Source organism: Euprymna scolopes, chromosome 36 (assembly GCF_053919585.1).
Source record: "Euprymna scolopes isolate OS-2025 chromosome 36, ASM5391958v1, whole genome shotgun sequence".
NCBI lineage: Eukaryota > Metazoa > Mollusca > Cephalopoda > Sepiida > Sepiolidae > Euprymna > Euprymna scolopes.
Genome location: NC_136517.1, coordinates 50,296,099 through 50,313,476, shown reverse-complemented (window position 1 = coordinate 50,313,476; position 17,378 = coordinate 50,296,099). Strand labels below are relative to the sequence as shown.

The following is a 17,378-nucleotide window of genomic DNA, read 5'->3' as shown; positions in this document are numbered from 1 at the left end:
TAAATTTGAACTAGTTGAAACTGATAGCCAAGAAAGACAGTCAAGGCAAAGTAAATCTAAAAGTCCCAGACCAAAACCCAAAAAAAGCCTCTCACCAGAAACAAGAAACAGACCATCCACTTCCAAAGCGATGGAAATTGATGTAGGATAAAAACCACTACAGAAATCAGACAGATTTAAAAAGAAAAGCAAAATTGAAAACCTATCTATGGAAAACCTCACAAAACACAACAAAACAACATTTCTACAATGGAATTGTAGAGGACTAAGATCTAACCATGAAGAAATGCTAGAGATCATCAAGAAACAAAACCCCTCGGCAATCTGTCTACAAGAAACGCTGCTCAAAGAAAACCACGGCTATAAATACAAAGAATATAATATGTATGACAAAACAAGCACATCAACAACAAATAGACCAATTGGAGGAGTATCTATACTAATTAAAAAAACTATACCTCACACAATCCTCCAATTAAATACCGAACTTCAAGCAATAGCAGTAACAGCTAATCTATACCGGAAAATAACAATATGCTCAATATACATTCCACCAAATCAGCAAATAAACAAAAAAGAAATAGATATACTGATCAAACAACTGCCACCCCCTTACATAATAATGGGAGATTTTAATGCACACAGCAATCATTGGGGAAATAAGCGAAATAATAATAAAGGTAATATAATAAACGAAATATTATCATTAACAAACTTATGCATATTAAATAATGGCAAGAATACCTACATGCACCCAGCCAATGGATCCATGTCTGCAATAGACCTATCAATTTGTACCCCATCCATCTATATGGACTTTCAATGGGATGTATTGGAAGATCAACATGGAAGTGATCACTACCCCATTCTACTAGAAAGTAATCAAAAAATACCAGAAGAAAAAACTCAAAAATGGAAATTACACAAAGCTGACTGGGAAACATTTGCCAACCTATGCAAAACAGAAATAAATGAAAACATTTTAAAAAAAGAAAAACCACTAAAACATTTTACACAAACATTAAACAATATTGCCATCAAAACAATACCTAAAACTTCAACACACTCCACCAAAAAAACAAATCCCTGGTTTAATGAAACATGCAAAAAAGCTGTCAAAGAAAGGAAAAACACACTTAAAAAGTTCAAACAAAACCCTACAGCAACTAACTTACAAAAATACAGAGAAATGCGCGCCAAAGCAAGATATACCATAAAACAGAGTAAAAAAACTTCCTGGAGAAACTACATTTCACAACTAAATAACCAAACACCAACTAAAAAAACATGGAATATAATAAGAAGAATTGCAGGAAAAGAAACACAGAACACCATAAACTACTTGACTAAAACTGATGGAACAAAATGCATAAACCAAAAAGAAATAACTAATTTATTAGCTGAAGAATTCTACAAAAATTCATCAAATAAACAGTATTCAGCATCATTTCAAATTTACAAAGAAACGTCAGAAAAAGAAAAACTTAATTTTACAACTAGTAACAACGAAATATATAACATACCATTCAGCATAAAAGAATTGAAAAGAGCAATAAACAAAAGCAGAAATACGACTCCAGGCCCAGATGACATACATTACCAATTCCTAAAGAAATTACCAAAAACATCTCTCAAAATACTACTTAACATATATAATAAAATATGGGAAACTGGAGACATACCAGAATCCTGGTTTGAATCCACCATTATACCAATTGTCAAACCGAATAAAAACCCAGCTAACCCTACTAGTTACAGGCCTATAGCCCTTACCAGCTGTCTTTCCAAAACTATAGAAAGAATGATCAACTACCGCTTAATGTGGTACCTGGAAAAAAATAACCTTCTATCGAAATACCAGAGTGGATATCGACAAAAACAAAGTACGAATGATCAAATAGTACGACTGGAATCCTTTATTCGAGACGGTTTTGTGCGTGGACACCATGTGGTGGCTGTCTTTTTTGACATCCAAAAGGCATACGACACAGCATGGAGATATGGAATTTCAAAAGATATCCATAATATGGGGATAAGAGGAAATATGGCAAAGTTCATACATAACTTCTTATCTCACAGATATTATAAAGTGCGACAAGGAAATACACTATCAGACCAATATGAACAAGAAACAGGAGTACCACAGGGAAGTGTATTATCCATCACATTATTCCTAATAAAAATGAATGAAATAGTACAAGCGGTCGACACAGGATTTGAAAAGTCACTATTTGTAGATGACTTTTCAATTGCCTATTCTGCTCAAAATATGTCTACAATAGAAAAAAAAATACAACATAGTTTGAACAAAATAGAAAAATGGACTGACAAAAATGGATTCAAGCTAGCCAAAGATAAAACTGTTTGTGTCCATTTCTGTAGAAAGAAAAAATATCATCCAGACCCACAACTCCAAATACAGGGAAATCCAATCCCAGTAGTACAACACACAAAATTTTTAGGTGTCATACTAGACAAGAAACTAAACTTTAATGCACATATCAATGATCTAAAGCAAAGATGCCTAAAAGCATTAAAAATCTTAAAAATAATATCTAAAACAAACTGGGGAGCAGATCAAGACACAATGCTAAAAATATATCATGCACATATTCGATCAAAATTAGATTATGGATGCATCATATACAGCTCTACCTGTAAATCTTATCTCCAAAAATTAAAAACTATACAAAACCAAGGATTAAGACTTAGTCTGGGAGCATACCGAACATCACCCATGGAAAGCCTATACATAGAAGCCAAAGAACCTCCTCTACATTTAAGATGGCAGAAATTAACACTACAATATGCAATAAAACTACAAAGTAATCCAAACAATCCAACATATGAAAAAACTTTCAACCTGCAATATACAAACTTCTATACCAGCAAACCAAAAAACATACCCTCCTTTGGACATCGTATCAAAAACACAATAACTCAAATTAATAAAGAACCTAATATCATAATCGCACACACAGTAAGTAACAGACCACCATGGACCTTAAAAAATCCAAAAACTGATCTAACCCTCACTAAATACAAGAAAAATAATACAAACAACTTAATAAATAGAAGCCACTTTGGTGAGCTTAGAGAAAAATATTTAGAATACAAAGAAATATACACAGATGGATCCAAAACAACAAAAGGAACAAGTGCAGCATGTACCGATGGACAGATCCATCTCCAAACAAGACTTCGCATTGATGCATCAATATATACAGCGGAACTACAGGCAATCAAAATGGCACTTGAACTTATAAAAAACAATAATGGGAAAAAGTTTATTATATACATTGACTCTTTGTCATGCATCTTAGCTCTAAAAGGAGAAGAACTCGAACACCCTTACATAATCGACATAATGAATGAATACAATGAAATTAGCGAAAAAGGGAAAAAGATTATCCTAGCCTGGATACCAAGCCATGTTGGTATACCAGGCAATGAAAAAGTTGATAAACTAGCCAAAGAAGCTATATATCAAAATATAAGAAACATCAAAATACCATACACAGATTTCAAAAAAAAAATAATAGAATACAACAAAATTAAGTGGCAAGCAGAATGGGATACATGCACCCAAAATAAATTGCATGAACACCAACCTACAATCAAAAAACAAAATAAAATAGTAATGAGAGGACGAAAAGAAAACATCGTTCTAAACAGAATTAGAATTGGACACACCAAACTAACACATTCACACTTAATTGAAGCAACAGAAAAACCGAAATGCACATTCTGTAACCAACAAATGACAAAACATATATTAACAGAATGCCGGAAATACAAATCTACTAGAGACAAATATTATATAGCAAATGAAATCAAAGAACTGTTTCATAAGATAACACCACACCAGATTATCAAATATTTAAAAAAAATACAACTTTTCAAATTATTATAAATAATGCTGATAAAACTCTGAAAGCAACCAAAAGTTTAAAAACACAAAACAATATAATAATTAAAAATTTGTATAAACCAAAATTTAAAAAAAAAAAAAAAACTGTCTAAAATCAATCAATGGTTTGGCATTAAATGACCCACAGTGGTTGATATGCCGTAAAACACCAATAAACCAACCATCCATAGCGACAGACTTTCTTTCACTAAAAATACAATAGCTGTAGTTCTGCTCGATGAGTTTTTGTAATTTTTGGATATATTACTATTTTCGACATAACAATTAAGTATGTAATATTGTTTTTGCTTAAAACGATATATTTAAAAAAATCGATTTGTAGACTGTATCTTAACTAGCACCAAAATGTCAAATCAAATGTTAAACATTTTATACCAAAATTTGATGAATTGGCAGTCAATCTTCTCATGTCGGTTTCGCCATGTTGAAAGGGGAGGCGATTATTGGATGAGAAAATGCAGAAACTTTGAGGTTGAAGGTCAAGCGTGAAGGGGGTCAACCCAAGAAAACTTACATGCAAACTATCAATAAGGATCTTTAGATAATGGAAATATGATAAATTGTTTATGGTGATTTATTTATTTTCATATCAAAAAAAAAAAAAATGATAATTTTCTAAAGCTTTTCTGAATGATTTTTTGTTTTCTTTCAGTCTGCTGTCCCGATAACACATTTGGACCAACCTGCTCATTGTGCCCAAATGGCAAAGAGAGGCCTTGTAAGAAAAATGGTAAATGCATTGTAAGTAATTGGCAGCTTGACATTTCTCTTTATTGTCTATTGGGTATATTTGGGTTTCCTCAATCTGATCATGCTGGGTTTGGGGTTAAATCCAGTTGGTCAAAATAAATTCCTCAGCACCCTTTTGTTTTTGAAGATTATTAAAAAAAAAAAAAAAAAAAAAAATTTTTTTTTTTTTTTTTTTGATAGGGCAAGCACAAATCACTGGCTTAGAATTTTTTTTTTTTATATTCTTTCATAAGATAACTTGTTTGTAAAATGTCATTATTAAGTGTTTAAGAGAGGATTTTTTTTCTTTTACTGTTTGCTGAGGTACATTGTTTTTCAGGTAGGTTAGGGTTAAAAAAAAAAGTTTATATTCTGTGGAATGATGGCAGACTTTAAAAAAAAATAAAAAAAATAAAAAAATAACTAAAAAATTCATCGGACTGCTCTTTACAAACACAGAATATCCCTTAAACACAAAAAAAATGAATGTCCCCCAAATCCCATTCATTTTATTCTTAGAATCTTTGACAACAAAATATTGTTGACAAATTGATCTGATTTGACCAGCTAGATTTTACCAAAAATCCAACATGACTAAATTATTGAAACTGGGTACACCCATCAGACATTGTTATGTATAGTCTTTAGATGAAATAATTTATAATAGCTATTGTAGAACCTACGATCGAGCACTTCATCGATTTTTTTTTTTTTTTTTTTTTTTTTTTTTTTTTTTTTTTTAATTATGATACATGTTTTATATATTTGCGTATGTGTGTAGATGGGCTCTTCCAAAGTTAACCATCTGTTTTTTTTATGCTAATTTATATTCCAAAATCGACATTCATTTTGAGTTACCCTGTATTTATTATGAAGCACTAGCTGTATATTATTTCAAGTATCCACATCAAATGTTATAAGGAGATACTTCAACAGTGCTCAATAAGCTAAGTATTAAGTTATGAAAATATGGCAATTAAGCTACACATTCCCTATGGAGATGAATCACAAAAGCCTCTGTAACTTAATTGCCATAAATATATTTTCATAACTTGTTTATTACTTATATATACATACTAGCAGGACTGATAAAAATTCCATGGACAAAGATAATTTAGAAATATTTTAATAAAATGTTTGCTTAGTGTCTGCACAAAAATTATATAATAGCAATTTTTACAATACTTAATACACATCACTTGTTTAAAACTTGTGCAAATAAATAGAATTCAGTTGGTTATTCTGACCACTATATATTTCAAATGTAATTTTTTTTTTTTTTTTTTTTCAAATAAAACTTGATTAGCTAAACTAAATCTAGTTATGCATCTGTTTGCCATGTTCTGCTGTTATGAAAACTAGTTATGCATAATGTGCGATATGACAGAACACCCATGTTAATATACTGATCGTGCGATGATGAGGTTGATGTGCAGCTGCACGTTGTAAGAAAAGATCTCATTAATTATGCTACGTTAGAAGCTTTGTATTTGTGAGCTTTACGGTGGTATGGCTATGTGTAACAAGCCACCTTTTGCGTCTACTCCATGTTTGATTATCCCAGTCGCTAGAAAACATTGTAGAACAAAGATGTGGTTTCAGTGTGTAAGAAGTGGTATAACCAGGTTTTTGTCTGCTCCACTAGTTTGGGAGCGACCCCTGTTCCAGAAATAATAAAAGGTGTTCCTTTCCTTGCTCATCGGCATCTTATTTTAAAAATTTTATTTTGAAAATTCTAAAAATTTTATTTTAACAATCTTATTTTAAAAATCTTTTAAAAAATCTCATTTTAAAAATTTTATTTTGAAAAATTCATATTTCCAACATTATTTTCAAGTCTATTTACTTGTCTCCTCGCTGCTGGATAAAAAATGAGCCCTTCATTCATTGGCAGCAACAAAAGGGAACACACTCCTTTCTGTAAAACCCTGGATATAACTGCATGCAATCTGGCTGATGTCAACCCTTTATACTGAACTGTATGGATAACGGGCAGGAGACATTGCCTGGTGTTGCCTCCTGTAGTGTTTGGGACACTCACATCACTTCAAATGGCAGAACTAGTAGTGGGACAGGTTATCTCAATATTCCATAAAAAATTTTCACTTAGTGATACAAGCACCAAAATCGGCACAAATGATGTTCAAAACATACATTTTAAGAAAAGATCATTATCCATCAAAGAATTCAAGATGGCTGTTAGTTTACAAGATGGTTGTAGAAACAAACCTGACAAATTTCAATTGTGGTGCTTGTATCACAAAATGAAAGTGTGTTTCAGCAATCTGCCCGTATGATAGATGAAAAAGACTGCTTAACATTTGTGATGTATTTTGTATATTACGACAATCAGTACTCTCTATCCTTGTATGAAGTACTGTTGTCATAGTTGAGCTAATGAATCTGTCCTATTTGACAGTTCTTGATAAGGTGTAGAAACATATCCGTAATTTGATTGGCTCCATACTTTTTTCTTCTCTGCAATTTCTCTCTCACAAACCTAATGGCGCTCATTTCGGTCTTTTCTGTAAATGCTATTATGACATGTGTTCAGAATTATCTAATCTATTCTCTGCTTTTTTTTTGTTCCACCTCATTTAACTTGTTGGTCTAGTAGTCTGTCTTGTTACCTCATTGTAATACAGCTTCCTATTCCAGTGGCTTGTTTCCAAGAACTGTAAGCTTGTGTAACTCTCTTCCTGATAACCGTTTTCCTCCTATCTGTAGCCTCTGTCTTTTCAAAACTAATGCCAATAGGTGTCTCCTGCCTTTGCTATAATCATTGTTTGTTCTTGTCAGTTCTTTATATCAAGTGGCTTCATATGTTGTTTGGAGCAATTTCTATAGAAAAAAAATTTCATTTTTTTTTTTTTTTTTTTTTTTTTTTTAATTCAAAAAAAATTTTTTTTTTTTTTTTTATTACCTTTCAGATAAGGTGTAAACATATTTTTATGCCATTTTATTTATTTGTTTTGCAGGGTGCTGGCACCCGAGGTGGTAGTGGTGCCTGTAATTGTACAGATGGTTATGTTAGTGAACTTTGTGATGACTGTGATACTGGATATTATCCCTATTTTCAAAATAAAACCCATACGATTTGTCACCGTAAGTTGTTCTTTATGGCTTATATAGTATATGCCCTCATCGAAAATGATGGGGAGGAGGGAATCATCATTTGTAGCGTCTGCAATAATATATGCATTTGAAATAAAGTCTGAACCAATGAAGTGAAAGAAAAACCTCTCAAACTGCAAAGTTTAAAAAAGAAAAAAACAAATCGATATGTGCTTTCCATACCTGATGTTTCTATGCAAAAAAAATTACATCTTTTTTTTTTGTCTTAAATTTGTTATGGTTAAAAACGTTTTAAGAATGTGTATTTAGGTTTTTAAGAATCTAACTAACATTAAATGACCTGTAAAGGGTTGATAGGTCATAAAACAATCAAATCTATGTATAATTTTTTTTTTTTTTTTTTTTCAGCTTGCCATAAAGCTTGTAAAACGTCCTGCAAAGATGGTACTCCATTCACGTGTGATGAGTGCGGGGCTGGATGGAAGTATTCTGATGAATATGGATGCGAAGGTGACTTTTTCTTTTTCTATTTTTTTTTTTTTTCTTTCTTTTATCCTTTTTCTATTTTTATCCTTATCTTTCTCTTCAAAATAAGACTGGTAGAAGATGATCTAGAAAATTTTTATTAAAAATAAAAATCGGTTTTATTTTAAATGTTTGATTCGTCATTGATAAAATGGAAGTACTGCATTACCTCCCTTTTTTTTTTTTTTTTTTTTTTTTTTTAGATTAATCTTCAATATTACATAATAGAAAACTGATTTACACTAAGGTTTTTACTTGTAATTAATTTTCTATTCTATCGTTTTCTAATTTTTCATGGGGATATTTATTTATGCATGATATGTAAAGTACATCAAAGTATTTTCACTTGAAATGCAATTTTCACTTGTGACTTTTAATGTAGAGACACCAAAAAAAGTTATTTTCTAAATTTACAATTTATGGGAAATATGAAATCACAGAAATGTGTTTTTTACTTAACAAGATTACACAAAGATGATTGGAAAAACAGAATAATAAGAATTATGATTATCTCTGTGTTGATGAGATGTATGTTAGGTCTGTGACTGTGAGTAGACATTACATTTGGTAGGTGATTGTGATCATCTTGATAATATCAAGGTTGAAACAAAAAGGATTATGTTAAAAATAATTTTTTTAAATTACAGAGAGAATCCAGGAAGAAAGGAAACATGAACAGATATTCTGCCTTTTGCTCTCTTTAGCTGGGAATTGGGGAGTTGACTGTATAAGTAGAACTGAGTGTGCTAAGTGTCGACATTCTACTGCAATACAGTTTAAGCTATAAAAAACGGTGGTTCTATAGTATTAGTCACAATTGAAAAAAAATTGCATTTCGAGTAAAAACTTTTTTTTTCTTAAATAGTATCATGAGTCGACTAGTGATGTGTAATTTATTAAGGGGTTTCATACATAATATAATCGTTAATCAATACTTTTTAGTTGTTAAAGGTTTATAGTTTTAAGACTTTTACTTGTTCATAAGGGGATTATATCTTGTTAGTTTAATTTCTTCTGTTCAAATCACGGCACATTCTGGATTTTACAACAAATGTTTGTTACAATAAGATCTCATGCACATACCTTTTTCTCTTGTAACTATGTGTCCTCGAGTTGCTTGCATCTGTACCGTTGTTCTTTACCCTCTGTAAACACGTGTTTTCATAACACAATAAGAAGTGGGCGCAAGTCTCTTGTGCTTCTTTGGATTAAAGTGAGTTGATTTCTGCATTCCTGGTCAAAGACACATCACCAATTCCTTGCTAGTTTCTCATCTTAAAGGGGTGGCTGTTTTGGATTCTTGGATGCTACATTTCAATGACTGTAAGTTTCCTCACTCCCAGGAAACAACTGCATCTGTCATCGCCGCTTGCACGATGCAGACTGATCTGCTTTGGCGCTACCAAAGAACAGTTTCTCTTTTCAAATCTTGCTCTCTAAGCGTGAATCTCCTCACCAACTCTCATTCTCAGTGCAGGTGTTCATACTTGTTCACCGCTGCTGTAACCCATGACTTTTTTCCTGTCGCTCCGCTCTGCTGTATTCAGTGACAGATTTTTGAACTTGGAAACTACTAACTAAAACAATGGGCCCTGTTACTCAAATCTATCTCTAATGTACGAGTCTGTCTATGCAGAGCTCCCATTATATAACGTGCCTCACATCAACTTAGCTGTAGTAATTGCACACTGAATGTTTTTTTATTATCAAAATTTATTTTATTAAAGATTAAATTTTGCCCCATTTTACACAATTCATTTTTGCTTTTATTAAAGCAAAAATGAATTGTGTAAAATGGGGCAAAATTGTTAAATGCTGTTTTAAATAATTTGATTACAAAATTAACCAGAATGCTCTTCTTTTTTTTTTCCAATACTGATAGCAGATTATCTAGCTTGTCATTTTTAATCTTTGCTGCCTTTTTTTATTGTATTTATCCAGAATTAATAATTATCTGACTAATGGGAATTCATAGGCATAACAAAAATTTTGCAAGTTTTAATTAAAAAATTTTTTTAAATTTTTCAAAATGGTCTCATGATACAGTTGCTCCTTGGTTAACCATAAAATTAGATTTTTCTTATCTAAAAATAAAACTACTTAATTTACATGATTTTTGGAATACAATATTTTCTTTTCAATATAGGTACATACATCATAGATTTTTTATTTTTGTTTTTAATGAGGGGAATTCTTGACAGCCCCCCCCCCTTTTTATGGTGCTATCAATAGTGATAAATAATAAAACAAAAAAACAATTATATTTTGGAACAATGAATAAAAAAATTTGTGTTACAGGTTTAAAGGACTAAACTAATGAGTCTGTTATTGATGTTTGTATCAAGTTCTACATCCCACAAGATATGACTGTTATGTTATGTGTAAAACAAGTAAACATATTGCATAAGTACATCACTCATCGAAAATACTTATTTAAAAAAAAAATTTTTTTTACTTTCTTTTTTCCAGATATTGATGAATGTAAATTTGGTAATCCTTGCAAGGGAAATTTCCGGTGTAAAAATACAATTGGATGGTATGAATGTCATAGTAAGTTTTTTTTTTTTTTTTTTTTTTTTTTTTTTTTCTAATTTGATTGGAGGGGAGGGGCTTTATTCGGTAAAGATCTTTTATTTTTACTTTTTTCAATTTTTATTTGTTCAAAGTTCTCAAGATTTAAATATTTATTAAAATATTTTAACCAGTTGGAGTCAGGATTTCTTCTAACACAAGTAAAGTTACAGTTAAAAAAAAAAAAAGGTCACAAAAGCTGTTTGATCCTAAATTATATAAAGCAAGTTTCAAGTAAAACGATCAATCAAAATAAAATATGCAACTTACTAGTCTGATTACTGACTGATACTAGCATTGTTTTGCATGTCAGAAATGCAAATATGCTTGCCAAAAACAAACACCACTGAGTGTCTTCTTTACTGACACAATAAAAGATACTAACTCATATAGACATTAGTCTGTAATACACACACACACTGCTAGATCATTATCTTATGATTAGTGAGTTTTTCTTCCTTTAGCAAAATAAAATTTTTCTCATGAATAGATTCACTAACGAAGGTGGCTGCTTCAGAATCTTCCAATGTGGTGTTAGATTTTTGGGGAAGGAGAGTCTGTCATATTTAAATATGGGATTTTCATTTTTTTTATTTGCCGTGCTTAACCAGCTTTCTTGGTTTTCTTTTGGAATATTATTTATTTATTTATTTTAATATTTGATTGTCTCTGAAGCCAAATAAATGAGAATATTTTTGCTTAATCATATTTTTATTTAATTTTTTTTTTTTTTTTTTTACTGTTATTCTCTTCATAGTTGTTGTTTTACCACATTTCAACCAACTCATCCTCTGGTCTTCTTCAGGTGATTGACCACAATGAGATAAGAATGCTGAGTCTTGTAACTGTATCTCCAGTAATTACTGCCTTCCATAGTTGTTGTTGTCTCACTAAGTTGGATAATAGTTTGCAAAAAAAAAAAAAATGCACAAATTATGAAGCCTCATCGCAAAGGATTTCAAAACCTAAAAATAACATGACAATATTTTTTGTTATGGATTGCAAAACACATGCAAGACAAAGAAATAAACAATTGATTATAGACTGATTCTTTACTTTGGTCATTGAGATGCAACCAACCAGTGCGTGTATGTATTATACACACACATTGTAATGGATTCAAACATGTTTGAAGAAATAAGGAAGCTTATTAACATAAGAAAAAAATTTATTTTTGTCAAATCTATTATCTGTGTAAAATACATATGTGCATTTATATCTTACACCAACAATTTTGCTGCATCTTCTGTATCACAGTTCTCCTAAATGGCTAGAAAAAGCAAACGTTATATCCTCTTCCACATCAGAAGGTCCAACAACTGAGGACACTCCATTTTTTTTTTTAGTCTTTGGTATCAAGTCAGCTCAAGAACCAAAAGAAAAACACTGAATTTGTTTTGAATTTATAGAAGAACCCATTTTTTATTTTCTTATTTTGGAAGCTGATGTTTCCTCTATTTTGTCCAACAGAAAAATGCTGGACTGCAAATTCTAAAGTTCCTTGCCCGCTCTTGTTTATCGAAAATCTTTAAGTCATTTCTTAGCATGGCTGGCTCATCAACCTTTTAATCCAAGATCAACCTCCTGGAACGCATGTTCCAACACTGAGTGAACCTGCACCTCCAGATTCAACATGTTAATCTCTGCTGACCCCTTTGGCTATCACATTACCTGTTGTTCTCAATGCACTATCATTCCAGCTTTAATTAAAATATCTACTAGCTGATCTCTTTATTTGGTAACAAGTAATTTTAGCTGGGAGTGAAACTTGACTGTTTTAACGACAGATAGGTGTTCAATCTATTTTATGATTATTACAAGCTTACCATCATAGATAAAATCCAAATTAAACATCTTTTTCAGCAGCCAACAATGCTCTATTCTTTTTTATAAAGAGTTATGCATTATATGGTTTGCATCAACACACCCAAGGTTTTGATCTAATGGTTCCTTTAAAACAAAGTCCATAACACAACAAAATAAATTTACTTTTTTTACTGTTTGCTAAGGTAGGTTAAGGTTAGAAAAAAATGTTTATATTCTGTGGAATGATGGCAGACTTCTTTTTAAATCAAAAAAATAACCAAAAAATCTCTCGGACGGCTTTTTACAAACACAGAATATCCGTTAAAAAAAAAAAAAAAAAAAAAAAATGAATGTCACCTAAGTCAGTGATTTTTGTTTGTCCCATTTTATTCTTAGAATACTGTTGACAAATTGATCTGATTTGACCAGCTGGATTTTACTAAAAATCCAACATGACTAAATTAATGAAACCAGGTACACCCAACAGACATTGTTATGTATAGTTTTTAGATAAAATAATTTATACTAGTGGATATTCCACAGGGGACTCCTTCATATGTAATATATTGATGTTGGCATTCTGTAGATGTTCAGTGTAAATGGAGATGCTGATATTATTGTAGCTTTTTTGTTAAAACTGCAAAAGTATTTATCTAAGCTAGCATGAACACCCGGTAAAGCCCAGTCATAAAGTACGCTTAAATATGATATTTTATTTTTGCAGATTTTGTTGTGTCCGAACACCAAATGTTATTTTTTAAAAATTTATTAAATGACTGAACTCGTTTACTTTTTCTTATTTCTCTTCATTCTGCTGGCCCTCTCGTGGATTTGACGAAATATATGTCCGTTCTTGTTGACGAGTTTTAAGCAAAGTCTAAATCTGTTTTGTCTTCAGCGATGTGACTTATCTCTTCCGTTTAAAAGAAGTGATGGCCACAGGAAAACGCATCGGATTCAAACTTAACACTCGTCAACAAGAACGGATGTATTTTTTCTTGTATCCACAAAACCTTTTTATTTATTTTTTTTTTTTTGATGCTATTAAGAGATGATAAAGTAATGAAAACAAAATAAAAATATGTGCAGAATGAAGAGGAAAATATCTTTTCTGAAAAAGATGAATATCATTGAAAGTTTCAGAAAAAAAATCCAATTAAATTCATTAATATATATATATATAAATAAGAATTACAGTTAAGTTACCAAAATAATCCAAGATGGCAAAACTAAAGTATATTATAAATATTGAAGAGTTAATATTTATAAAGTAATCTCAACCAGATGTAAAAGCTCGATAAAAACTAAACAGGAAATAGAGCTTATAATAAGAACAAGTAGTTAATAAAACATATTAAAAACACTTTGAAAAAAGAGTTAAAAACATATTTAATTTTAAAAAAGAAGCATAAAATAAGTGGATAGTCCTTAATCCGTGGAGTTTTGAAGAAATACTTTCCTTATCATCAAAGGGTAGGATTTAGCAAAATGCGGGATCAGATTTTACCCTTCACCAGATTATCCATTCATGTGAAATCACCTTTTTCTTCACCCTATTCCCTCTGCTTCACTATTTTTTACCAAGTAGGATCTATGACTTCCTTGGAGTTTCATTAAATACTTTTGCAAGCAAAATCCGATCCTGCATTTTGCTAAATCCAACTCTCTGATAAGGAAAGTATTTCTTCGAAACTCCACGAATTAAGGACTGTCCACTTATTTTGTGCTTCCTTTTTAAAATTAAATGTTTTTGACTCTTTTTCAAAGTGCTTTTTAACATGTTTTATTAACTACTTGCTCTTATTATAAGCTCTATTTCCTATTTGGTTTTATCGAGCTTTTACATCTGGTTGAGATTACTTTATAAATATTAATTCTTCAATATTTATAATATACTTTAGTTTTGCCATCTTGGATTATTTTGGTAAATAACTTTTATAAAATGTTTTCAATGATCTGACCTGTTTCTTCTATTCAAAATAAATTTATTTAAGAAATGACAAAATGGTACAATCCATGTATTATGGTGACGGTTAACCTACCTATGTGCTATGTACCTACATATGTTACGCTCTGTATCTGTGATACAACTGAAACTACTAATGAACTCCTCCACATTTTTATGGTGTCAACATTTAGAAAAAAAATGTTTTGTTCATTTTTATGTAAACTAAACTTAAACGCATGAAGATTTTTATTTTTTAATACATAATTATCCTTGAGCAGGTAGATGCTTGTAAAGAATGAAAAGAGGGGAGGAGGAGGGGGTTATAGAACGTGATTTGAAAGAAAACATTTTTTTTTTTTTCTCCGTAGTTACTACAAATAAGGCATGTTGCCACAGACATAAGGTGCTATTGAAATAAGTGTTGGATTTATAGATGGCATCCTAAACAAGATGTTTGTTTGCATTACATTTAAATTTCTGCATGTTGGTACAGTCAGTTAGGCCAAAAAGTTTTGAAGCTTGAACCCTCAGAAAGGGTTTGATCAGCAATAATTGGTTATAATTGTTAAAGGAAAGAAATTGTCTTGGTAACATTAAATGTGACCCCCCCTTTTTTATTTTTTGTTTTTTATTTGCAGATCTTACTGCAGGTCATTTTCTAAGGATTCTTTTGTTGCCTTAGATATGTGTGTTTGATTGGCCTTCATATTAAATGTAGCTAGATGTCATTAGTGTTTTTTTTTTTTTGTCATCAATAGTTTTCTTCCCACAAAATCAATATTTGATTCTGCTTCATTGGATTTTTAACACGTCAAGAAATTGAACATTCTTGGACTTAATGCCCATCTTGCACGTTATTGCACTAGGGAGGTCTTTCATGAAGATCAGAAATAATAATAGTCCAAGTGTCAGCTCCTCAGACACCTCTGTGTTAATGTGATGTTTGAATGTACGGCCATCGAAGATAACCCGGATCCTTCTTTTTAGCTAAGAAGGATTTGATTATATTAAATGTCTGCTCAGTGAGGATTACGTCACACATTCAGGAAGGTAGATTTAGTTTGTAGCGAGTTGTTGAAATAAATTTTAATTGCTCTGAGATATTTTTCATGTGTCCAATTCATAAATAAACATAAAAATAAAAATGCCTCCAACAAATTTTCAATTGAATATTGCTTTAACATTAAATAATTAAAAACAAAAAAGGCGAGGGTTGGTAAAACGGATAACCTGAATCTCAAAGAATCAATTTGTCTTTTATTAACATGAACATTTTTTTTTTTTTTTTTTTTTTTTTTTCCCAGGGTGTGATTTAGCGTGTGAAGGCTGCACTGGAAGAGGATCCGAAGATTGCATTCGCTGTGCAGAAGGTTTCCGTCCTATGGATGGCAAGTGTATTGGTAAGTTTCTTTATAGCCCAGCGTTGAAAAAATCTCATTGTTTTGTTTGTGTGTCTATTAGCATAAACGATGCGATTGTTGATTATGCAATTTCATAAAATCCTATCATTGGTCTATCGTGTAAAATTATGCTCAGATACTGTTTGGAACCGTCTGGACCCTCTCTATCTACCCCACTTCTCCTCTATGATTCATGGATAACATTTTTAATCAAATCCAATAAATTGTTTTAGTTTCAGCCTCCAAAATGCCATAAGACAAAAGTAATTTCTTTTTTCTCTTTTCTTATAATTTTCAGATATCGATGAATGTGCTGAAAATAAAAATGAATGTGATGATGATCACATGTCTTGCGTCAATAAAGAAGGTGGTTATAAATGCGTGTGCGATGAAGGCTATGAAAAAGAGCTCGACGCATGTGTAAAGAAACCGAAAGGTAAGATACTTTCAAACATCATTGCAGCCGCCTCTGCTTCCTCTTTGCTCTGCTTCAACTCTAACTGAATTAAATATGCTAATTTATCCCTTTAACCCTTTCAATATGAGAATATTTTTTTTTTTAATATTCTTATATATGTATATATGTAAAATTGAAAAAAAACAAAACAAACAAAACACTTGTATATCAAACAATTAGCATGACTCGTGTCAATTGCATGGTATTATTTTGCCAACTTAATATTTTTTATAGTTCTTTTTTATTATTGTAGCGAAATTTGAAATATTGAATTTCAGATGAAACCAATGACATTGACTGAATTATGCCACAGTAATGAAAATATCCAAAAATTACAAAAAACGATAAGGTAAAAAAATTATTAATGAAAATGGTTTTCGAAAACAATTAATGAAAATAAATTTTTGCTAAATTGGTCAGATTTCAAGTTTTCAGAAAAGATTTACCTCCCTTGTGTCACAGTTAAAACTCAACTTTTGCTAATTGTCTTCGTTAACTATTTTCATTAATAATTAATTTTCTACCTTATCGTTTTTCATGATTTTTGGATATGTTGATTACTGTGACATGACAATTCTGTAGATACCATTTGGTTTCACTTTGAATTTCGTTACAATAATTTGTACAACCATTTTTACTTGCTGTGCAGTTGCGATATTTTTCTAGAACTTTAATAATAATCTATATATATATAAAAGCGAAAATGTATGTATGTTTGTGTGTCTGCTAAAAACTTTCGACAGACACAACAAAAATTCACAAACTTGGTCTCATATGAAAGCCCCACCTTCCGGACGACAAATATCGAAAAATTGGCCCAAAGTGACCATCAGAAGTGCGTCAACTGATCGATTTTCTGCAGGGGGTGGGGCCAAAAAAGTGACCTTTTAATGTTAAACATTACATATTTTTAAATCGATTTATAACTGCCCCAAA

The 17,378-nt window shown here is 31.1% G+C and overlaps 1 protein-coding gene across 1 annotated transcript in view; it reads left to right on the top strand.

Moving 5' to 3' along the window:
- Positions 1-17,378, top strand: part of LOC145260466 (cysteine-rich with EGF-like domain protein 2) — a 75,996-nt gene that overhangs the window by 36,078 nt on the left and 22,540 nt on the right. Inside the window, exons 5-10 of the mRNA XM_080118544.1 lie at positions 4,584-4,672; positions 7,639-7,765; positions 8,144-8,245; positions 10,730-10,810; positions 15,890-15,985; positions 16,284-16,421. Coding sequence (XP_079974670.1) covers positions 4,584-4,672; positions 7,639-7,765; positions 8,144-8,245; positions 10,730-10,810; positions 15,890-15,985; positions 16,284-16,421 — 633 coding nt within the window. The remainder of the gene's footprint in view (positions 1-4,583; positions 4,673-7,638; positions 7,766-8,143; positions 8,246-10,729; positions 10,811-15,889; positions 15,986-16,283; positions 16,422-17,378) is intronic.